This window comes from Grus americana, chromosome 6 (genome assembly GCF_028858705.1).
Source record: "Grus americana isolate bGruAme1 chromosome 6, bGruAme1.mat, whole genome shotgun sequence".
Lineage (NCBI taxonomy): Eukaryota > Metazoa > Chordata > Aves > Gruiformes > Gruidae > Grus > Grus americana.
The window spans coordinates 41,193,647-41,218,483 of NC_072857.1; the positions used below are offsets into that span (position 1 = coordinate 41,193,647).

At 43.7% G+C, this 24,837-nt stretch overlaps 1 protein-coding gene across 1 annotated transcript in view; it reads left to right on the plus strand.

Annotated features, from left to right (window-relative positions):
- Positions 1-356: 356 nt before the first annotated feature.
- The window catches only part of TRPM8 (transient receptor potential cation channel subfamily M member 8), a 79,651-nt gene continuing 55,170 nt past the window's right edge, over positions 357-24,837 (plus strand). Inside the window, exons 1-2 of the mRNA XM_054830441.1 lie at positions 357-481; positions 19,665-19,852. Of these exons, the coding sequence (XP_054686416.1) occupies positions 19,823-19,852 (30 nt within the window). The 5' untranslated portion in view covers positions 357-481; positions 19,665-19,822. The remainder of the gene's footprint in view (positions 482-19,664; positions 19,853-24,837) is intronic.

Here is a 24,837-nt window from a genome sequence, read left to right on the forward strand (position 1 = left end):
CAAGCCAGAGCATCTTGCAGAATTCAAAATCCGTAGTTAAATGCAGCTGCACTAGGGAAGCCTTAACTCTAGGTGAAAATTTTTTTTCTGACAGTTAAGAAAAAAAGGGGAGGGCAAGGGAGAAGAGGGCACACATAGTGCAGAAAGATAGAAAGGATTCTCATAAAAGAGAATGGCTTATTAAAGAGGTTCAAGGAGGCAGGAGGATAAGAAGAGATTGCCTCGTGGGAGAACTTAAACTTGGGGAGGGGTGACAGATGACGGGACTGGCATGGCCACCTGAAAAGAAGGAGCAGCCCTGAGATGGGGAGGTTGAATCTGTTCATTTTTTCTTTAATTTGGGGAAACAGGAATTGCTGCAGTGACTGGACCAGCATTAGACACTGGACAGTGCCAAGGAGACCTTTATGGGGCAGAAGGGGACAGATGGGACATCTGACATCCATGGGACATCTGTCTGTAGCTTACAGCATTATAAAGGGTATGTACCGCTGCGTGTCTCGGTGTCAAAACTGAAGGCTAGACCACATTCATGGTCTCATACCATAGGAGGATGGACTCATCTTTCAGTGCAAAGAAATCCCTTGATTTAAACAATTTGCATCAGAAATGTAGGGAGAAAATACACGTTTTATGCGCACATTTTTCAGAACTTGGTGTCAGTTGGTTCTTGCTTCATAGACTATTTTGGTGGAGAGGACGAGGTGTGTGTTGAAACTTTGTATGCTGAACCACCTAGTTGGTCCCTTCTTGATACTGCAGTGGAAATGTATAAGGCACCAAGTGCAATTGGAGTTGAGATGACTGAAGGTGCTTCGCAGCTGAACAGTGAAGCAGTTTGCTAATCATTTCAGATTAGCAGAGACTAAAGGTTGCTAGTGCTGGCAGCGTGTGTGGTGTTCTGCCTCTTGCTAATATCTGGTTACATTTTTTTTTTCCACTTGCATGAAAAAGCAGCCTAGCAAATTAGAAATGCTCAGTAGGCATTATGCTGCTTTTAATTACGTAGGAGCACAGATGCTATTCACAACAGTAATAAGAAAACTACCAAAGCAAATGCAGCAGATTTAAATGCCAAATTAAGGTCTCAGCTCTTGAATGTAACTAAATTTGCAAATTGATACTGTACGCTGTAAGCGTGGGGGCCCGCACTTCTCTGAATAGTCCCCTAGCTTTATCGAACACATGCAATCCTAGAATGAAAACTGATTTAGCAAGTGGGTTCATGCATGATCTAGGAGCCAGGGCTATCATTGGACTCTGCATTGAGATTTGGTGGCACACTTCTGGATTTCTGATCTTCCCCAAGGAGAATGCGAATTGCTTCTGCTGCACCAGACCTGCGCAGAAGTAGATGCCCACATTGCTGTCAGTGCTACTCTGGCTTTGTAAATTATATATCTTGTGGCTTTAAATTGGTCCAGGCTCCTGGAGTCACTCTTTGTCAGCCCGTTCATGCAGCTTACCAAGGTTCACAGCCTTGATGTCAGGAGGGGAGCACCAACAGACTGCTCCCGAATTTTGGCAGAGTGTGAGACTCAAGAATTAATGAGAAAGCAATCACTACACATCATCTGACTTGAGCATGTTTATGCATCCTATAACACCTGGGTTATTACTTACATGTTACTTAAAGCCTAGCAGGTGTTGGGGTTTTTAATGGGGTCTTGGTATGTGCTTGCTACTGACTGTTGAGAATTATTTGACTTATGGCACGAAGGTAGACACTTCCACAATTCTCACTGCAGAATCATGGCACTGGTTGATTTTTTTTTTCTTCATTCGCTGATGTAGGTTCCACTTTGATTTCTGAGGTCGTAGCAGACAGTATTGCCTGGACATAGTCCTGGAGTAAATTTATTTTCACTACAGCAGGGCCTGCTGGGATTTCTTAACATGAGGGGAACACAAGGGAATGAGGGAATCCACAGTGGAATGTACTTTCTGCATTACATGTCTGTAATGAAACTTAAAGGATGAATGACACAGGACTTTAATTGCTAAAATGTCTCATGGCAAGCTAATGGGAGAACGTGCATTAAAATTGAGGCGCGTGTGTGTCTAGCGTGCAACTGGGTGCAGGCAGCAAGGCTTTGAATGGAAAACATGAAGCAACTTCTTATTCGAGGACATTAACTCTGATAATCCTGAATGCCCAGACTGCTTTTCTGTAGGTACCACGGCATACGTATCATTACAGACATTGTGGGCTTTGGATGAGGTGGATCTAATCCAGGTAAATGGAAGCTGGCATGAAGTGGTAGTTTGAATCCCGAAAAATGAGATTTGTCTTGAATTCGAGTGAAAAGACAGATACAGCTTGCTCATCTTTTACTGAAGTCAGAATATACATCTATATATCTTTGGGTTATCTATGAAAGAGTTTTAAAGCGTGGAAGGAATGCAAGAAAGCAGGTTAGCAGCGACAGTTAACTTCACTGCCTGCCTAGTCCTTACAATTCCAGGAAATATTTGGAAGTTTATCTCTGGCTACTGTGGGGGAACCTGTGTGCAGGCTGATATAGCTGAGATGAATTTTTTTTGCTGGGTTTCATCTGGAATGGCATGCGTTTTTGTGTGCAATTACTAGCTCAGCTGATCAGGGCTCTGGATTATTTTGTGCTGACTGTGCAAGGCTTCCTTTGTCAGAGAGAGGAGCTCTGCGCCCAGATATGTGCAAGAGGATTCCCTCTGGAAAGCAAGCTTTATATTTAGAGTTGGAAACTCTATATAGCTTTGAGATGGAGATGCCCAAAGCCTCTCAGAAGGTAACTGTACACCTGCTTAATTCCTTCCGATCTGGCCAGGAAATGCTTATTCTGAGACCCAATTCAATGGTATCTCGTGATGGTGGATGAAAGTGGTTTTGCTCCTGGTTACATAGCATAGGGTAAACTGCCCCTGTGTGACTGAAGAAGCCCCTAATGTCGAGTGCAGGCTTCTGGCTCTGAGCTCTGGTTTCATTTTTATCTCGGCAAGCTCCTAATGCAAGTAGCTGTAATATTGGTTTCAAAGAAAGTAGGTGTGACTGGCATCTGGTTTCTATTTTGTCAGCTGATAACATCATATTACTCCTGGATTTTTAAAATACTCCTAAGAAAATAATACGGCTGTGTACACTGAAATTTTCTTCCTCCTTTGGGGCAGAGGGAATAAAAAAAAATAAAAGCTGAAAATCCCTCACCATGTGGAACAAGAAAGCTCTGTGGAAATCCCTTTTGCCCTTCAGAAGTGGAAGCGGACTGACAAGTGTCAGGTTTTAGATTTGAAGGGAGAGCACTAAACAAAGACGTGATGATTATTATTAAGCTTCTTTCCATGTATTTTTTCCCTGCTTAGTTATTGCTATTGCTGCTCTACGTGCATGGAAAACTCCCTCATATTAAAGTAGTGCAGATGGGAGGCAGTTGTAAAACAGCTTTATGTGCTTTGGAAAAAACATCTGTATCGGGGCACTTGTTAGACTAGCTCAGAAAGGACCTCGTTGTGTTTTCAAACCTTATATATGACCATAAGGCCTGGTATTTCCAGAAGCACTTTCTTCTGGGGTAAACTGGGAGAATTAAAGGGCCTAAATAATAGCTCTGTAGGGACACAGAATGTTTATTGCTCAAGCCACAGCTGCTTGTGGGACAAAGCTAAATCTTGCTTCAGCCTGTTTCCTACAGAGGAAAGAAAACCCCAAACCATACTTTTTTGGCACCTGTATGCCTGTTACGTTGCCTTTTTCCCCACTTGGAGGGTGTGTTTGTCATTGCCACTCCTAGTTCAGCACGAATGGTTTAGTACAGCTCTTGAGGAATACCACAGAATGTTAAGAAATAGGAATCTCCAGCCCCTTGCAAGCATGCTGCCAACATCTAGGAGGTGAAGTAAGTTGTGAAACCAACTGCTTTCCTCATCTGATGCACTGGGCAGGCTTCTGAAACCTCTCTGGAATAGCTTCTGAGCTGAAAGAGATGACTTCTAGCCATTCCTGCAAGGTTCCCATTTTCCTTGGTGGCCAATGGGTTTGGGAGGAAGGAGGCTGAAGTGGCTGTAAGGTTTTTGTGGCTGCTGGGGGAGATCCAGTGGGATATCTGCCCTCACAACGTGATACGTGATGTAGAGATGGAAACTGGAGCTTTCTGAACTGATGTCTCCTGCAGCTTGTGTGGAGCTACTTTGGCTAAGCTGCGGACTTCCTCATTTCGGTGCCAATAAACTGCTCTGCATTTGGCTTGTTTCCATCTCTTCTGCTTTGCTTACCCTCAGACAGCTTCCCGGGGAGTGCTTCTAGGTGGGGCAGCTGAGCGTACGGCTCCGAAATACGGGCACGCCACTGTGCCAGGTGTGATGTAGCACGGTAGGGCTAGCGCTTGCCTGGGACTGAACATGGGAGCTCTCGGCTGGAGGGGCTTGCTGTAATTGGTTTCAGATGAAGCTCTTATTTTCCCCAAGTGGCTCTTCAGCTGGCAGGAAAAGACTGTTTTTCTGCTGACATAATGTCTATGTGGTGTCATACTTGTCAGCTGTTAGCTGTACCGCTGGTTCATATATTTAAGCTCGTATTTTGGTTTCTTAAAAGCGAGTGAAGCAGTTGAGAGTGACAGTATAGCATTGCTTAATGTATGTTTGCTGTAGCTGGCTTTACAGAAAACCCTGTTGCTTAGTTGTCTGTGATTGAGGAAGTGCCCGCCTTGTTTTCCATAGGCGGGACCTGCCAGCATTTCTGTTGGCGGCCTGGATTAAAGCTGATAACTTCAGTAATGCCACCTAGCCACAGGATTTTAGCTTAGTTTAGGTAATCGTGCAAGCGCCAAAGTCTACAGCAAATTCCAGCTGGTCCTGACTGAGTTGCTTCTCATTCTTGTGCAGGAGCAACCCCCAGATATGTACGTATACATATATGTACATGTTGTATCTGGCTCTGGTCAGACATCCCCAAGTAAACCCCTGACTGTACGTTAGATACAGATAGCTATATGCTGATCTTCAGAAAAGTAATATAAGAACTACCCACCTTGGATGGGGGAATACCCCTCTTTTTTTTTTTTTTTTTTTTTAGTAAAACTTAGTGGATCTTTTCCTTAGTTTACAGCACTTTATTTGGGAAAAGATTTTGAATAACTAGGAAAAGATTGATGCTATTCTTCTAGGACCGAATGTGCCACAGGACAAAAATAGTGATCATTAATATTGCAAATGCATTTTTTGCCAGAGGGTGGCAGCACGAAAGAGTTTGCATTTACTGTTCTGGGAAGGGGAATGCCTTTTGTCTCAGCTGGGGAAGAAAAATGCCATCTGCTTCACAGGCGAGTTAGCACATGTACCCAAATAGCTCCACCTTCAGCCAAATCTGATGTTGGACAAGTCGGAAAAATAAGGTTTGGGGCTTGTGGCTTAAATTGAATTAAGCTTAAGGACTGCCAGACCAGTGACCTTCCCTGACGCACATTGCTATCTTTGAAGGTAAAATAATCCCCTGAAGAAATGATAGGTTTTGTTATAATACATAGTGTATGCATATGAGGGGACAGCTAAATGTATGTAATATCATCAAGCTTTTGGAACTGTAACTGAAGCACTTAATTTAAATAACGCTATTCAAAGGAGTTCAACTAGCAAATCTGCGGTTGTCTTATTCCTAAGGAAGCAATAATGCGAAATACATTTTTTTCCTATTTAAGTGTGTTCCATCAGGTTGTGTTGGTACAACCTTTAGAATATTTATCAAAATATTCATTGCCTACTTTTCCATTCAGCTTGTAGAGCTGGCAAGAGAGACTGAAATATGTATCCAATCTGCTCTTATTACCAAATACAGTGTTTTTATTCTGTCTGTAAGGCACCGATCTCATACTTGCATACTATGTGTAGTGCAAACAAACCCAGCCCGTTTTCTTACAGCAAATAAGGAACCGTACTCCAGCATGGTGTTGGAGCTCCAGCTGTTGGCCAGTCCCCTGTTACTTGTTCTTACGTGGGCCCAAGGGAAATTTGGATCAAGAGGCTGCCAGGCTGGGTGTTTGTCTGGCTGTCACAGATCTGGCATCGGCTTTGGAACAGCGAATGCGAAGTGACCTTCCCTGTCCTGCTGTGCCTTTCCTCTGTGGGCTGTGATAGACCGTGAGCCCACGGGGACGCGGGTAACGGGGTGTATGGAAAGCTCCAGACAAAGTGTGAGGGGATAGACCGTCTGGGCATCCAGACAGCAGCAGGAGCTGGGGTGTAGGCAAGGCTTCTGCAAGGGCCCAAGGGGTCACCTGAGAGATGGGGCTGGAGACAAGCCCACCTACCGTATAGCTCAGGCCAAGACTGGGTGTCCATCGCTGAGCTGAAAGGGAGCCCCTGTGCCACGGGCAGGACTGCAGGTAGAGGCTCCTGGTGAGGCTGCTCAGGGCGACGAAGGCCTATAGGTACCATCAGGGTCCTGTGAATTTGTAGTGTGCTCACCTCTGTGGTTCTGCACTCAGCCGGCCTCTTCCTTCCAGCGGTATCCTCGTTGGGTTTTCCCTATGCTGATGGTACCGGCAAAGCTGCTGCTCCCCAAGCTTGTAAGAGTGGGAAACGTTTTCACAGGTAAATATTGATTAGGCAATGAAGTCCTGGTTTCTGACTTTCCACATTGAAGCAAGGTTATCAGCATCACTTGGAAAATTGAGGAGAAAATATAACAGGCAGCCTTTTCTGTTGCTTACACTGGTCAGCACCCCAACTTAATGAAGTCTGAGATTTCTCTGAGCTTAGTGTTTTAACAATAGATAGTCTTGGGGGCAAAGCTCCTCAGCTGAAGATGCTTTGGAGTTGTTTATGTCCTGTGGCTAGGACTCTCACCTGAAGATAGCTGTTGCAGAAATAAATCCAGGTTTACCAAGTGCATTGCATGTCAGCTGAGTCCTGGCCCCAGGCTCACTTCCTTGGCTACCTTCTCCTCTGATCCTTAGCTGGTCATCTCTTATAATTGGCTCAAACAGCTAGAACACACAAAATACAGAGCAGAGACAAAATTCCAGCCCGACAATAGATTACAGAAGCCTCTTTTCAAACACCGGTGGTTGGCTGTGGATCTTCTGCCAAGCTTATTGTGCTGGGGACTTCTGACCCTTTCCATGTGATGAACTGTACAGCTCCATGCCCTGAGATGAGACACCTTTAAAAGCAACAGTAAGCTTTCTCAGAACTCAGCTGGGCTTTGTGCTCATGAATAAAATATTTCCTTCCTTGTTTTATTTATGTGTTTTCTGAGCTGAGACATGAGTGGTGACAGAAGCAAAATCAGGAGTGTGTTCTGTGAAATAAAAATAGGCTTTATTTGTGTGGCTGTCAAATGTTTGGTGTCCACACTGGACTGAAATTATGCACCCCTCGTAGCAGAAAATATCTGCGTGCAGGGCTGTGCGAGCGGTGAGATGTAATGTCACTGCCATATGCCAGGCTCACCAGTTCAAGTCAAGCTTCATCCTTTTCTAGCCTTTTGTGGATTGAGTTGGGGTCGAGCTTTCTGTTGTCACTTGGACTGTTTTTTCTGTCCCTTCTTTTCCATGGGGCCCCTGGGGTTCACTGAAAGACACACAGAGGCCCCTGGAATGCTAGGCAGGCAGGGATGAAAAGCTGCTTGCCTGGAAAAGATAATAAAAGATAGTATCTTAAAAATGTGTCTCTTCCTTCTCCCCAGATTTTTCAGAAAGGTTAAAAGGGCCAGGCACCTCACAGGGAGTGAGGTGCAAGATGTGCAGCACTGCAGGGTTTCTCTTTTGAAGTGTGGTCTAGAAAAGGACCCCAGAAGAACCAACTCTGTGCATGGTGTCAAGGCCAGACTATGAGAGCGCCTTTTTATGGAAGGCTAGAGCAATTGCAGTCACAGCAGAGAAGGCTTATTTTCTTCACTCTTAACTTTTGTGCCTTTGTGGACAGCAGAAAGCTTAAATCCAAAGAGGGTTTGTGCGTTTTGAACAGCCTTTCTGCAGCAATCCTCACCCGAAGACGCGAAGGAGCTAGCAATCCGCAGAATACTTAACCTGCTTTTGCCCAGGCCTGTGCCGCACTGTGCTGTGTGTCCAGCGTGGCCTTCAAGCCTGCGTTGTGCTCTGCAGATCCCTTGGTTGTGTTGTAATTACCACCTCCTTGTAAGACAGGAGCCTGCAAGCAACTACCACTCAGTACTGGTGACTGTACCATCTGCCTGGCCTTGCCTTCAGCTCTCAGTGCAGCACGAAGTTCTCGTGTGACTGTCACTTCTGTTTGACTGTAGAAACAATGCATGGAGTTGTTTTCTTGTAAGAAAACCTTATGCTACCTCAAATAACCAAAATGGGAGAACATCTTCTATGGATGGGGTCTGCTCAGCATTCAGTGCATGGCTTGGAGGGCAGTTTGATGCTCCACCACCTGCAGTTCCTAGCATCTAAAGGGACATACAATTATCTGTACTATTCTCTCCTTACAGTGTTAGCTTTCTAATGAATAGCTTTTTAAATGATGCCTTACAGTTCTAGCCCCTGACAATTTATTTTAATATTGAAGCAAACAGCAAAACAGTGTTCCCAGAGGGGGAGAAGTACCTTCATTATAATGCCTTCCTGCTATAATTGTATTATATTTAAAACTTACATTACAAAAGAGTAGAAATAACCTGAATATGGGATGAGTATCTAATATTACACCATCAAAATGACTGTCAAATGAATATGTCAATAGGGCAAGAATCTTAATGTATCTTTCCTTTTGTTGTATTTATCAAAATTTGAGGAAACTTTTACTGAGCTAAATAATGACTCTGAGTACAAAGCAACTTGACTGAAAATCCACATTACAAACAAGCAACAGTAAATCTGATGTTCCTGTAGAATAGCTCCTTAAATGTATATGTGCATTGCGTTCACTGAAGATATGGGGCTTTTTAACAAACAAAAAAACCCCAAACCCACAAAAAAGCAAAACCAAACCCCACAACAGGCCATGTTTTTAAGAGGTGCTACTCATTGCACTTTGCTATGTTTGACAATCTCCAACTGTGAGGATTTCCACGGCAAGAATTCTGCATCGCATATTCTGTATGCACACTGTTACTGCAGTGTCTGAGCCGCTAATTATTCGGGTAATGTAAACACAGCAGCATGTTTCCCCGCATTTATTGCTGTAAATAATGTTTACTGGGTATCTCTGCTCACAGTGCTCCCCTCTGTGTTCTCGTCTGACTTGCAGGACATCTAGTGGCAGAAAGGAGACTGAAGCTCGGAAGGTAAAATGGTATTTAAAAAACTTGATTTTTCTCTGCATGTTGGTTTATAAGGTTGAAAGAATTGTGTGGGTTTTAAGTATTGATATTTGAAAACAGTTTTGGCTCGTAGTCACAAAAGCAGTTTGTGTGGAAGCAGCAGGGACAAAGTGCGGCTTTTGTTAGCACTGCTCTATCGAGAAATAGCTTCAAGATTTGCTGAAACAGTTTTACCTGAATAAGATTGCCCTTTGTTCCAGCTTACCTCTGCCTCGTTTGTGACACCAACTGCTCCTTCCAGTAGCCATTTATACCTTTTATTTTACATTGTTGGTGTTTCTGTCTCCAGTACATGCTTCTGCGGGCCATAAGGTTGCTAAAAGTAGATGTGGGGCTCCTCAGCGGCTGGAGCAGACTTCAGCGTGGCTGTAAGCGTTGTGCAATACACGTGAGTAGCGAGGCGGGGGCAGGAAAAGATGTTTTGTTCGCTAGTCTTGCTATACCTGCAGGATATTCAGTGTATTGCTGGGTAGCCTCTGCTGGAAATACTTCGCAGAAAGAAGCTCAGGCTTTTAACAGGTACAACATGGGATGGGACATCTCCCTTTTCCATTCTGTTTTTCCCTCTCCAGGCCTGGGAGAGGTGTAGTGCAGTCCAAATAATGGATGCAAGAGGTGTCTTCTAAAAGACAGCAGCCTGGGGTTCTGCATGGTAGTGAGCCTGCACAGCAAGAAGTTTCCTGGGTATTGTTCAGCTGCTCCACTTCTTTCCTAGGTTTCTATGAGAATAATTATGGAAACAGTGGAATGTTCTTCCCTGTTTTCTTTTTTTAACTCTTTTCTTGGCAAAGCCCATGCAAACTGTTGTCTTTGAGTTGGAAGGGCTAATCTGAACTTCCATAACGGCCTCAGATATTTCATAGTAGAATCAGATCTGTAGACTAATGTAACTGCCTTTAAATCTATGCTTTAATGGTGTGGTTTTTATCACCTTTCTAGTACATGACCTGTTTGAGGGTTTTTCTTTTTTTCCATTATGTTCTGTAGCCTTAAGGGTACAGAATCCATTTAGAAAGCAAATTGATATTCCTCTGACCTTAAGTTTGGGGGGGTTTATGTAACCGGGCCCTAATGGAAAGATTAGCTGAAAAATCTCAGCATTTCTGAGCTCTATCAGTAGGTCTCTCCACTTCAAATTCTGAAGAAGGTCACAGCTCTACCCGTTGCAACCGGCACATACCACGTAACACCACCGAATATGGGCTGATGCACACTTAGATGCTGGTTAGCATCTTTGAAGAGGATGGAAGACCTGGGAGCCCAGCAAGACTCTCTTGTGCTTTAACCCCAGTAGGCATCTAAACACCACACAGATGCACTCTCTCTCTTTCTCTCTTGTTTGGGGAACAAAATAGGAAAAGCAAAAGATTCCATTTCTTTTTCTAGGCTGACCATGATGCTACATGATGTGGACTATACCTCAGTCAGTTCAGGTCAGTTATCTTGGTTGTGTCCCCTCCCAATTTCTTGTGTAAGTCCAGCCTACTCACTGGGGGAACGGAGTAGGAAAAAGAGAAAGCTTTGATGCTGTGCAAGCGTTGCTTTGCAATACCGAAACCACGGCTGTGTTGTCAACACCATTACAGTCACAAATTCAAAAGACAGCAGCATATGGACTGCTACGAAGAACTTTAACTCCATCCCGGTCAGACATAGAGCAGGCTCTGAGGCAATCCAGCCACTCTAATTGTATTCAGCAGAGGTAGTCTCGCTGGTTACTAACCTGTGCAGAAGCTGTGTAAGGCAGGATATCCATGTGTTAGGCTGTCTGCAGCTTGATATTCAAGGGTATTTGCTACCCAAGATAAAGCAGAGCAATTAGGTCCATTCTTATTACCCTTTTCTGGTTCTGTAAGAAGGGGCTTCAAAAAAGCAACTGCAGGACATGAGCAGAGGTGGTCTGAGGAGAAAGGGAGGGAACTGCACGTAGGAAAGAGGTGTGCCTGGGTGGCAGCAGGCTTGTAGGAGCCGGGGTGACTGAGGCCCAGTGGGCAATACTACCTCCTTAGATGGTGCTCCATGCTCAGCTGGGAAAGTGCATAGGGAATGGCAGCTTTTTTTCATCCTGGTGGTAAAATGGTGACTTGCAATGGGTGTGACTGGAGGTGGTGGAAAGGCGTGTGTGCAGCATGCTGCCTCTGGGTGCCCCAGACCTGGTGCAGCACAGCTATAGCTTGTGTGTCCTCTGTTGTGAGATGTGAGCTCTGCACTGCATGGCTGTGGTGCGACCTGTAAATTATCTACTGTTATTTTCAGATGGTGTGAACTCCTACAGACCATACTTGGGAGCCCAAGGAGCGGGAGATTTTTCTGTGGGTTGTTCTGAACTTTGACAGTTCCATACCAGGGCAGCTGGACTTGAATTCAGATTTGTCACGTGAAAGCAGAGCCAAGATATCTTTTCTACTGACAGGAATCTTCTGATTTAGCAGGGCCAGGCTTTCAAAGTACCCTGTGTTTCAGGTGGTGCACTGAAAGAGCCAGGCAACTCTCTCCTTAATGCAGTTGCTGCACATAGCTTATGTGTGTCAGGGAGCAGGAGTTTCTCTTCCCAGCCCATCTTCTGCTGCACTTATGCAGGCCCCCAAGGTGTATTCCCACCTCTCAGTCTGTGTGATGGAGACACCAGGTCTGTTTGCATGGTTTGTGGCTCTGTGTCGTATCGTTTACTGGTTCTGTTTGGACACTGGGGAGGAAGGCTGTCCTGCCTCAGCCCTCTGGAGAAATGGTGTGGCTCTGCAGGATGGAGCCACGGAGCACACGTGGAAGAGGAGCTCCCAGAGCACAGAGGGGGTGAAGAGAGACTTCTCTGCAAACCCTCTTTCTGTTCTAACTCACTCTGTCTCCTCTAGTTGATCAGGTAGCAATCCTAGATCATACTTTGATAATGCCTATTTTTTCCAGTTTAAAATCTATTTGGATGTTTTAGATTAACTCACCTGACCTGACCCAGGTTCAGCCACGTTGTCACAGGTTTTATACAACTGAGGTTTCTTGGGCTTCAGTCTTTAGGGTTATTCCTGTATTACTTAGAGGGGGAAAGTGAGCAGATGGGAGACACTCTTGGCCTTTCAAATGAATCTCTAGTCTTACGGGATTCACGGCAGCGCTGCTTTTACCAGCACGATGGTCAGCAGGCACCTGTCTGTCTGAAGTGAGCGAGTTTGAGGCACTTAAAATATGAGGGTTTGTAATCAGCACTGTGAACGTATGTCCTTTCTCACCCTAGGAAGCTTAAGATTTGTTGACGTGAAGAGCAAATTACTGCAGACTAGCTTCAGGCGTCGTTCAAGTCTTTAATTTATATTTCTCATGCTCGGAGACATGGTTGGCTTTGAATGTACTGGGTAGTTGTGTTCCCTATAGCCAATCTAGCTGCTTCTCCGTGTTTTCCTCCTTGTACCTCTCCACCTTGTACCTGGTTGTGCACATAGAAAGGTAAACTGTGTGGTACTGTGGCATCTTCTGATGACAGGAGGGAACGCTTTTCATGAAGACCCCTTTGGAGTAAGTATTTCTTCCTCTATAAGCCTGTAGTGGACTGTTGCCTCTGTGTCATCCATAGCAAAACTAGGAAAAAGACAGCTTTCTGCCTGCCTGAAGCAGTTGGGTTGTCTTCTGCTTTCGTGTTTCAGAGGCAATCTAGTCACACAATTGTCTGGATAAAGCAGCATCCCTCCTCTACAGACCTCCATAGATTTCTGTGCAGAAGTGTCTGCTGGAAGCCTCTTGTAGACCTCCATAAATGCCTGGTTGTCCATTTTTTTCAGTAGCTATCTTTCTATAAAGGAAATCCCTTGCAGTCTGGCAGATTGCACTTTTCCCCCCTGTTCTTTCAGATCTGCTCCACACGCTTCCCCTAGGCTGTTCTTTGTTTTGCTGTCTAATGTGCTGATATCCAGGAATATCTGTAAGTCTGTGAGTTGTATTTTAAGATTATCCAAACTATAGTTATGAAGCCTTGTTTGAAAATGAGCTCTAGATGCATGCGTATTGGGGAAAGCCTGTATGAATGACATCATAACTTGAACACTTGGGTTTTGAGAGGGGATCCTTCAAATTTCAGTAGTTTATCCATAATAGTCATATATATCATAGAATCCTGGAATGGTTTGGGTTGGAAGGGACCTCAAAGCCCATCCAGTTCCCTCCCCCTGCCATGGGCAGGGACCCCCTCCACTAGCCCACGTTGCCCAAAGCCCCATCCAACCTGGCCTTGAACACTGCCAGGGAGCCAGGGGCAGCCACAGCTTCTCTGGGCACCCTGTGCCAGGGCCTCAGCACCCTCACAGGGAAGGATTTCTGCCTCACATCCCATCTCCATTTCCCCTCCTGCAGCTTCAGGCCATTCCCCCTTGCCCTGTTCTGACTAGAATCTCTTGTTTCTTCTACCGAATCTTCTTCAAAAGTGGAGTCTAGTCCCATGGAACCTTAAGCACTCTCCTAATGTTGCTGATGTGTCACTGTCACTTCTGCAGCTCCCTTGCTTGTGCCTCAGGTTTGTGCAAGACTGTAAAGGTGCAGAGAGGAGAAAGCCCTGAGACAGAGGCTGCAGCGGACTCAGTGGGCGTTTTGTTACGTGATTAGAGATGAATCGTTCATAACTGAAGTGACTTCCTAGGGTGAGAGTGGTAGCTGAGCTGATGCGAGGGGTTTTTATTGATACGTTTGATCTGGTTGCAAAACTTAGGCAAATGTTTCTGAACTAGCACTTCAAAGGCTGAGTTCTTCAATTTTGTCATATTAACTGGACTCGTTTTGCCGGTTGTCCGTATTGCACAAAAATATCTGGAAACCAGGATAAGTAAGGTAAGTTGTCCTTATGCAGCTCTGGTAGCTGGTGGAGGCAAGTGTGTACCTACTGTGAGGCTATCACACCCACGAGCCTGGTGAGCTCAAGGAATCTCTGGACTAGAGAACAGCAGGATTTAAGGCAATGGCATATGTTTCTTTTGGCTGTGACAAGGGTGCTGTGGGGACTCAGGTCAGCCTTACGGTTCTGACGACTGGGACAAGTCTGTGGAGCAGCTTATGGGCTCTGAGAGAGGAGCAACTGCTCTTTCTGGCCCTGGGAATCCTAATTCCTAGGAAGAGAAACGCCTGCCTCTCCCATTTCTCTTCTGCCAGGATGTTTCTTTTCATGCATTCGTGCTGATTCAGCCTCACGTATATGTACGCTCGCTCCTGGTTTTCCTCCATTGCCCCTAAAATCGTGACAACCGGACGCATTAGAAAGGGAATTTCCGTGGCTGACGGCAGGAGAGGCAGAACAGCATAAGGGATGTTGGAGCTGACCGCTGGGAAGGGAGTGGAGTAACATGTATGGAGCGGATTTGGGTAACGAAAACTTGCTTTAGGGATGGACTTGATTTTTCAGATGCCAAGTGTTAAGCTGGTCCTTTCGCCATTTAACCTCACCTTCTACGCGATGGAAAATTACTGCCCTCATGTTCTCCCTTTGCCCTGTTGTAATACTAAATACTCTGAGAGATGCTTATCCATGCTGTTAATGTGTAGTAATGGGATTGCTATTTTAAAAATCGATACAAATATCACACTAAAAAAGAAGGGCTTATAGATTAGTCTGTCAAGAGCTGTTTTAATAGATCTGTCTGACATTTGAGACGCTTTCCCCAAAAGTACTCTTTCAGTTTCAAATTACTTTTTAAATGTTGCTGGTTGCAGATTCCAGGCTAGCTAATACAAGTTGTTAGAGTGAAAACCTTTCTCTGCAGTTTCAGAGAAGCTGGAAATCATAAACGTTTTCATTATTTTTTCAATTGATCAAGAATGTATTCTCTCACAAATTAGGGAGCGGCAGCTCCAAACGCGTGCTTGATTTTTGTGGTTTCAGCCATCTGATAGACTGGAGAAGCTGGAGAGTTGAAGATGATGTGAAAGTTTAGAACGAATCTTTCTAATACTGCCACTTGCAGCATGAAAAGCTGAATGATGCTGACTTGATTGAGACTCTCTTTGAGATGCAAAAAATTGCTAGCAGATGTATATGCATTTATAATCTATGTATCTGAAGTTGTCTTTAAATATCCATTTTATATTTTAACAATGTTTCTTGCCCTTCTCATTTCCTTCCATAGTTCTGTGTGGAACGTCTCAATGATCCTTGTCTGTCGGTCTTTCTGTGATTCCTAAAGGCTTATTAATTACCAATAATTGCAATCGTTTATCAAATTCAGGGCCGTGTCTTTGGGGTGTGTATGTTTTGCTGAGAGTTAAAAAAAAATGTTACCAGTACCAATAGGTTGTAGACTTGCAAGTCTTTGAAAAAAAAAATCTTTGAACAATTACTGCTATTATTGCTCACTGCCAGACTTAGCGCTGCTCAGAGTAGTATGAGAGTTTGTAACGCAAGAGTTTGATTCAGGGGTACATTTGACTCGAATCCATCTTAACATCTGCTGCAGCTTCCACTTTGCAAACAGGGAGGAAGGAGGAACTAGCACAATTACTCCCTTCTCCTTAGAGCCCGCAGCATCAGAGGTATGCAAGGAGATAAATGGAGGGAAGGAGCGGGGAAAAAAAAGGTGATAGACGTTCTCTCCTTCGGAGATTCTCTGTTATGAGATGGACAGAAGGGTTTGCTTGTTTGTGATCACCTTTGTCCTGTAGCAGTATAAATAAGTTTCACTAAGGACTGCCGGGCTTCTTGGTGCCTTGGTGGGTCAGGATGCTCCAGTGAAAGACTGGGCGGTTGCTACGCTTTACAGCTAGCAGCTTTTGTGATACTCTCAGTTACCTTTGGAAGCTGAATAAATGGAGCCGTCCTGCTGTTCTGTGTGCTCAGATTATTTATATCTATGCCATACATCAGGACGTTTTGTCCTTAATTCAGCATTTTGTGGAGGGGTGCTATAAAGCTCTGTTTGCCATAGGATCTCTGCGGAGTGGCTACCTGATCTAGGCTTTCCCAAATAGTCTCTAATGCCCGGTTATATGCTTTACCTTCAAAAAGTCTTCACAGCACACAGCTCTCAGCATAAACCGAAGACGACTCATCTGCTTTGAGGTCCTTAGACTTTAATCAATGTAGAACTGGAAGTTCAAACTTTGTGTAGTGGCAGTGAGAGTCACAAAGCTGGGGTGTTTGGTGGTAACTGCGGTGAAACAGCCAAAAAAAGATGTGACCTTTAAGTGTCCACAGGGCGATGGGAGGGGGAGACACCTGGGTGTAAAGGCAGGAATCCACCCAGCCTTGGAAAATTTGGCAATCTTTGAAGGATTCGCAATTGTAAAAAGGGTCCATTTTAATACCCTTGCTCTTATTCAGAAATAGTTGCTTAACATTATCCAGAACCTGTATTATATAATTTCACAGTTCTTGATATTTGCTATGCATTAGAATGCACAGCGATTTCTGCAGAATTTGGTAAACACTCATTTAAAATATTTCTCTGGCTTAAAGAGCCCAGAGAACTTCAGCCTTTCCCTATCTACATTTTAAAGTATTTTTTTTTTTTTTTAGTTCATAGACTTAACCGTAGGGTTTAATGGCCGGGAAGGTAACTAAATCAACTGGGTTATTTCCCTACAGGCCAAGTCTACTATTGCAAGCAGGGACGTTAATCCCAGCAAACTCCTTTCCCCCATGTTTTGTTTTTATTTGTAACTTGTTCCTCTCCACCAGTTTTCTGACTCTCCTCACTCACACTGGTGTCCCCCCCAGTAGCTGATTTTTGGGACACACATGGTTCCTGCCTCATGCTGAACTTGCTGGAAGGCGGTGCCTGTGGTTTCTGGCCAGCCCATGGATTAATGGCACTGGTGAGGTTGGTTTCTCCATGGTGGTTTTGTCAGGTCTGTGTCTGTTTATATTTTGTTCCAGGTTTCCCCGTTTTTCCCTTGGTTTCCCAGCTGACGGGGCCCCCAGTCAGATAACCTGGCTGGAGTAAATGTTCTCACATGCCCTCATCAATTGGTGTGACTGATCAGGTTTGCTCATTTTTTTAATTTTATTTTTTTAATTTTATTTTTTTGGCCTTTTCTCATCAACCCTGTCCATCAGTCTCTCCCAGGGCTGCTGGTAATTCTCTCTCTCTCCCTGGTCATTCCTAGTTTAAAGCCCTCTTTACCAATTCCTCCACTCTACTGGCAAAAATACCATTGCCCTACTTAGTAGTGGATCCCATCTCTCCCCCGCAGAAGCTTATCTGCAGATCGTGTCCCTCGGTGGACTGAACACCCCTTGGGTCCCCGACTGCTGCCCCCAGAGCTCTGTGGGCAGTCAGGCAACCCAAATCCTTGGCTTGAAGGCACATTTGGCTCCTCTTCAACTTTGAGGGTGATGAACCTGCTATGTTAAAGTCTCTTCTAGTTGTAGAAGTAATTACAATGATAAGAAACATCAGGAGAGCATTGAAGGGAACTATGTTGCCCCTGAGAACATAACTGAGAAGCAGCTGTGGTTTGTTTGGTTTTTTTTTTTTTTTTTTTTTAAACTCTGGGGATGTTTTGCCTTTTTTCAGCCCTGTTGATCACCCTAAGATGATACCTTCTTCAGTATTGTGGCTGTATTGTGAAACTTCTTTCTTCAGGGAACGCTTCCAGCTGGGACACAGGTTGATGGGAGCATGGGAGCCAGAGAGCTGTTCCTAGCTTCACTGCAGGTTACTGATGCACCAGGATAGATAGAGCACTGAATAAATACAGCACCAGACTATAGCACGCTTAATCCTAGTTACTGTCCTTAGTAGGAAACTTCTAGTCCTGGGATTCTGAGTCATCTTTAAGCTTGTGCATATAGCGTATTGGAGAAAGAATAAGTGAATGCTTTGTACTGCTGAGTTGCTAAAGATGTACTGAAATAGTTGGAGGAATTACAAACCCTAACAGAAATGTGTGTGCAATACCAGTGCATTCTAGAGAGTCGTTTATGGGCAGGATTGATGGTATCTGTTCAGACTTGGGAGAGTAAAAGGGGTGTTTCTGATCCCCTTTTTGCTGCTGCTTCTGACTGCAACTAGAGATTCTGATTTCGATTAAAGTGATGCTTTGTATTCTTCTCCACTCTTGCATGTGAAGTCCAGGGGGTGTCTCGGAAGTGGCAACCTCTGCAGAAGTGAAACTATGGACAGGTCGTACACTTCACCTTTGTGCCCAACCTTAGATTTATGCTGTTCTTCTCCTTAAAGTCCGCCAAAGGCACCCACCTCCCCAGACACCAAGCTCCTTATAGTCTTTGGAAAACAATGAAATATGTAAGTGAGTGGATCAAACTCATGGTTTACTCTAAATTGCTTATCTTTCATTACAATGCTGCGTGATGGACATAAAATCAAATTTATAAACTACCTCTGTGAAGAGCAGATTGCTTAGTGTTTTTAAGCACATAAGCTTGACAGCGGGCAGCTGATTAATAATTAAAATAATGGTCAATGAAAGAAATATACCTTTGCTAATCTATAATTACTTGGAAGCTTCTTCATAGATTTTCCATGAGAGTCTTTTCCTTGTAAGACTCAAAAAGTATATTTAGTGTTTGTTTGCTTTCAACTATGGTTTTCAGCGGATATTGACTGAAACAGCGTCTTAATCAGTCTGACCTCAGCCTCCAGGGGATTTTTTTCCATTGACTGTATCCCTTCCTCCTCGCTTCTCCCTGCGTGCTGAAATTCTTGTCAGAGCTGCTAGCTCTGTCTATTAATGTTGCCTTTAGTGCTGCTTATTTTCAGACTCTTTTTAGCTCAAAACTTTTCTGAACATTCCTGTCTTGGTGGGCAGTTCTTGCTGACTTTGACCTGAGCTAAATTTCTTGGAAGCAGTTTTCTCCTGTCCTCCTACTTTTCTCAGACTGACTTTCCAGCAGCAGCTGTGCTGAGAACAAAATACAAGGTAATGTAAAGCATTTTAGAGAGCTTGCAGAGTCAGGTCTTCTGTGTGAAGACCACTCAAAGTGGATAATTCAGTCAGGTTTTCCCACCTCAAGCCTGGAGTGTGGCTTTTCTTTTTTTTTTTTTTTTTTTTTTTTTTTTTTTTCCCTGTGGACTTGGCAAAGCTTCTTGTAGTCTGTTTGTCTTCTCTCCATTCCCTGCCACCTACTATTTCCTTATTTCTATTTCAGCTTTTCTGTTGCAAAACATAAAGATGTCCTTGACCTCTCATCACGACATTGTTTTTAGAAAACAAGTTGTTCAGAGTGATCTGGGGTGAATGACACAGCTGATTTGAGATGGTTGTGGCTCTGCAGTCAAATTCCTTAGGCAAAAGGCCGCTGTCGATACAAGATATGGTACTTGCTCTGAAACAGGAGCTCCCTAACCCAAAGCAAGCGTGAAGGGTGGTTTGTCAAATCATCCCTTTCCCAGTTTTGCTTGTGAAACATACGGGGCTTGGCAGGCCGATGAGCAGGGACTTCATCTGATTTATTTTCTTTTTTTTCATTCAGCAGGTCTGCTCAGGAGTCCCCATGTTGTAAATAGAGCCACTGGCAAGTGAGGTGTCAACTACAGAGTACCTGAAAAGATGCGTGTTTACTGTGTGCACTCGGACTACGCGCTGGGAAATGTCACCGGGAGGCCGTAAGGACGTGGATAGGCGGAGCGTGCGATGCTGTGGTCGGGCTGTTGCAATGCAGAGGTGGGTGCTGTCTGTGGTTACACACCTTAATGGGTGTCTGCCAGCATCGAAGAAATTGGTTTCTCTGCCTCAGAGAGTCTAACGTTATTCTCTCCCTCCTATGCGTATCAGCCCCAGGTTAACTATAAATCCATGAGCTTCTTTCTTGTGTTGTCTTTCCGATTATTGGAATCCTAGAGTGTCTGGGGGCAGGTTACAGCTTCCCACAAAATATACAGTGGAATTGTGTTATTGTACAGAAGAGCTTGAGATGGATGCAAGTTAGGGTCGGTTCCTCCAGACAGTGACTGAATTGAGGAAAAATGAATAAGAAACATCAGTGTCTTTCACAGTCCCACTCTTTTACAACAGCTGCATTTGCACCTGGGCTAGTTCCAACGGGCACTGCAGCCTGGGAAGTGAATTTAGCCTGTGCCAACATCTGTTCTGTGCTGTTGGAGCAATAGTCCAGCATCTGCTACTAGAAATGCAGGTTTCACAAAGTTGGGGCACCCTGAATTTATCACTCTGGATGACCTGTGTTTCCAACCATGCTTTCCAGCTGAACAAGTCTCCAGGCACTCTTTTCGTATTACCCCCATGGGATGGATGATTGCTGTCCCTTTTTCTTCTGTGGCAGCAGGAAAGCAGAAACAGAAATCAACAGACCTTGGACAAGTTATTTCTGGTGGACTTGTCACCTGGTCAGGGATTGGTGATGGGCAGCGTGTTCCTAAAAGCTGCCAAGGGGTATGTACCTACCTGACTGCGTGGTTTTGGTCCTCTCCCTGGTAAATCCTGTCCTAGGTTAATAAAAAAAGTCCTTAGCTGCAGTTTGAGGCTCATCCAAAGACCTGGATGTAATGAAGCAAGTCAAAGCAGAGGCCACCAAGGTGGCTGAGGCTGGAGGACATAATGCATGAGGAGAGGTGGAGATGAAAGTGCTGGGGGATCTTAATGGTATCTGCAACAGGAGGGTGTAGAGAAAATGGATCCGGACTTCTCAGAGATGTGCAGGAATAGGGCAGTGGACACAAGTTGGAACAAAGGAAATTGCAAGTAGATAGTGTGTGTGTGGGGGGGGAAATTGTCCTGAGAGTGGTCAAACACTAGAAGAAGGGTCTTGAGAGGTTGTGGGATTTATGTTCTTTGAGATATTGAGCCGTGCGTAGTTCAGTTCTGATTTACCAGGACCTCTAGAGGTACCTTTCCACTTACGTGACTCTGATTCTGTGATTTCCATGGAGTAAAGGCATTTTATCCAAGATACTGTGTTTGGATTTCTGATTAAGTGGGGGATAATGAAATGCCTACTGGCGATGCACATGGTTATCTGCATAGTGGTGTGAAATGTGAATAGATGTGCAAGGTGTGCACGTTACATCCAGTTTCCAGAGGACGCAGACTGAAATAGTCACAAGCGTATGTTCACTTTGACTGAATATGATCAGATGAATTTGACAGCATATGTTAGTAATATGTCTCTGTAAAAGATGTACTTCTTCAACGGAGCGGGTTTTTTTGATTAAATCCAAATTTATGAAAGCTTTTTCTTCGGTGTTACCACTTGTCTTTGTGCCACATAGCTTTGATTTATGTACGTGATCTCAGTGCGTGCAAAATAGGCCTATGAATATTATGCATAAAACCACTCTCAAAATAGAAAACTATATTGTTTAGCGTGTCACGGTTATGAGCTTTACAACAGGGAGCGATACCAGTTATTACTAAGGATAACTTTTTGAATCTTACAACAATGTTACAATAAGCCTTAAAAAAAAAAATTAACTTGATATTTTTCTTAAATATTCTGGATATATTCAAATATACTTTATTCCTGAAGTATATGTGGTTCCTTTTAAAGAAGGTGGTTTTGATTAAGTTTAGTTTTGATGCAAATGTGACGAGAATTTATTACTACTTTCAATTTGGGGGGGTTTTCTAGGGTTTTTTTGGTTTTGAAAGCTTTCATTGCTGAGTCCATGTCTTGAAGAGCTGCAGTAGACTTCCCTGTGATAGTCATCAACCGGATTATTCTGGGTTAATTCACATTTTTATTTTGATCCTAGTTAAATGCAAAGAAATCCGTGTAGCTGTAGCAAAGCGCAGTTTGCGAGCCTACTGCGTTGAAACTGGTGGGAGCGAGTCTTCGATTGAGACTGTGTTTGAGGCTGCGGGCTGTTGGGGGGATTTTTTTTTTTAGCTGATCTACAGTGTCTTAAGCTTTTTCTTTCTTCTCCTCTCTCCTCATTTTTGAAGCTTGATGAACACTTTCTCAGAACACTTCCATCAAATTAAGTGCATAAAAGCCTGAGGTGCCCAATTGCTAGTTACTCTGAACATTCATAAGCTGAAAATTACATAATTCTTTTTGGTGGATTTCTTTTATTTTTAAGGCTTTTACAGAAAGAATCTGACAGTGTTCTGTTCATACCTATTAATATTTCACACCAAAATGCACTTTTAAAGCTTTCTGAGCTAACATGCATATCAGAATGATTTCACCCATTGTTCTCCAAATGCAGTGCACTCACACTTCAACTAAATACAAGTGTCCGCATTTAGGAATCTAAATTGTTAAAAAGGATTTTAAATGCTTGTGAGACAGCAGGATAGGTAATAAGAGAGGGTAGGACCGTAGCTTTCTGCTCTGTTGTAACCCAGGTTTCAAGGTCCCATAATGCTAGGTCTCTCTCTTTGCAAGGTCACACATTTGTCTAGCAGCCTGTCCTCTTTAAGTTGAGCCTAGCTGGGCACTCAGACTAAAAAGAAGTGCTTCTAATAGATTTGGACTTTATCGATAATCCCTTTTTGAGCAGTTCAAATAGCTGTAATTGCCAAAATATTGCCATTTTGCACTAGCTTTTGTTCTCTTTAGTGTGGCATTGTAGACTTGATAGAATATTCTGTTACGTACCTTGGAAAGGCAAATGGCTAAAAATAACAAAATTGCTTTCGGTAATTAATATTAAATCCTTGTGACTTGAGCAACCAGCCGGAAATATGCCATTCTACAAGGTTTTCCATTCAAAATGACTAAGAATCACTGGAGCTGGGTATCTTTTATGAACCTTCGTTTATCTCCAGCAGTGCACCTGCCTTCCTGAATACAGGAGGAACTGAGGAACCAGAAAGTGTTGCCTGCTCACAGAACCGTGTCTCTTGAGTGGTTGTCTCCACAGAGAAGTGCTCTTTAGGCTTTTCCAAGATTCTTAAAGACCCGATCCCCAAAGAAGCTTTGCTATCAGTGGTTTTGTTGCCCAAGTTGTACTGTAATGGGACTTAGCACACCTACGTGTCAGGTAGGACTTGGGTGTAGTTTGAATAGGTTTGTTGATCTCTCTTGCAATGAAGAATACTTTCTGCAGCTCCTCGTTTTACTGGGATTTCATATAACTCAGAGGTTAAGCCAATAAATTCTGTGTATTACCTGAAAGCAAAGAGATTTGTTGTAGTGGCTGGTAGGTGCATCCCTGTGGTCCACACACAGAGAAATAGGAATTGGATGTCTGTCTTTGCTAAAAAAAAAAAAAAAAAAAAAAAAAAAAAAAAAAGAGGAGGGGGGAAGCCTGTCCTTGTCCTTTTGCTTGACTTGAAGAGTTTCTTCTGCATTACCTCAATCCTTTTGTGGGTTTGCCAGAGTATTGATCTGCCACCCATGGAGCAACTTCAGATGTTCTCCTTAGCCAGAGCTGGGAAGTGGTAAAAGTCCCAAACAGGGAACTTCTCACCTTTGCTGAGAACAGCTGGGCATTTAAGGAGCCAGGTGAGGTAGAGAGACAAAGGGCATGGAGTTGGAATGGCAGATAATTCTTTTTATTTCTCCCCAGCTTTGTTGTGCTCATGCTAATTATGTTCAAGGTGCTAAAGTATTATCTCATAGTTCACATCTAATAATTTTCATTCCTTTCTCCCCCTTCTCTTCTAACGCTGTTGAGAAAAGCAGTATCTAAGCTGGAAATATGATGAAATAGTTTTGTTCTCCCCAGTGGTTATGAATCCAAAATCACAACACAGAAAGGGTAAGGAGCCACACAAGCTGTTATCCCTGCTCAAGGTGAGTTTCTGCAGTTTGGATAAAAAGGGAAAAAGTGGGTCGTTCTAGCAAGCAATAAAAGGAGGTACAGAAGGCAGGTCATACACAGTAAATGAACTTCTATGTGTGACTGCATCGGTGTCTGTTTCCTGCTCAGAATCAGGAACAGTGTTAACAGCTTGTAGCCAAAGCAAAATAAATCCAGAGGGATTTCTATGATAGAAATGTTCTTTGTGAATCTCCATGTAACACTTTGTTTTAGCTTCTGTAATTAGTCAGTACCCTGGCTGGTCTATGACGGTATTTGGCATTTTGTTCTCTCTGGTGATCCATGGGGAGAATTTAGACTAGGGAAGGGTGGTGATTAGCAGTCAGTAAGAATTTCACCATTTTGCCCATTTGATCCATTGTGCTGCAAAACTCGTCTGTATTTTTGCTTGGGCTCCTCTCTGAGTTTCAGGTGGGAACAGATAACCCAAACAACCTTGTTTCTGAAAAAGGATTTCATGGCCAGTACAGGTGACTTTAATGCTGTCAGCCCATGACAGTCTCCTTAGTGTTAAAAATTTCACTTGGTGTGGTAAAGTGAGACTACCTCAGTTAAAAAACAAAACAAACAAAACCACACACAAAACAAACTTGACAAGAGGTTTAATATGTTGGTTAACTTCACAGGTGCACTGTCAATTCTGCCTTCACCGATAAAAAGCCTCTTTTAAGCCCTTATAGGTCCTGGGATAGCAAGTGATTTACTGCCAACCACTGAAATGAATCCCGTAATACCTGGCTTTCTGCACAGCAGAGGCTGCAGGGCTCTCAAATCCCTGTGGCTCTTCAGGCACCATTTGCCTTAAATCTGCTCTCTTACTTTATACTTTCTTTTGTTTCAAAGGATCGTAAGGTTTATTTGCATGCAGAAGCATCTTTCTTCCTTACAGTCTCTGCTCTCAGTACAATGGAAAATGTTTTC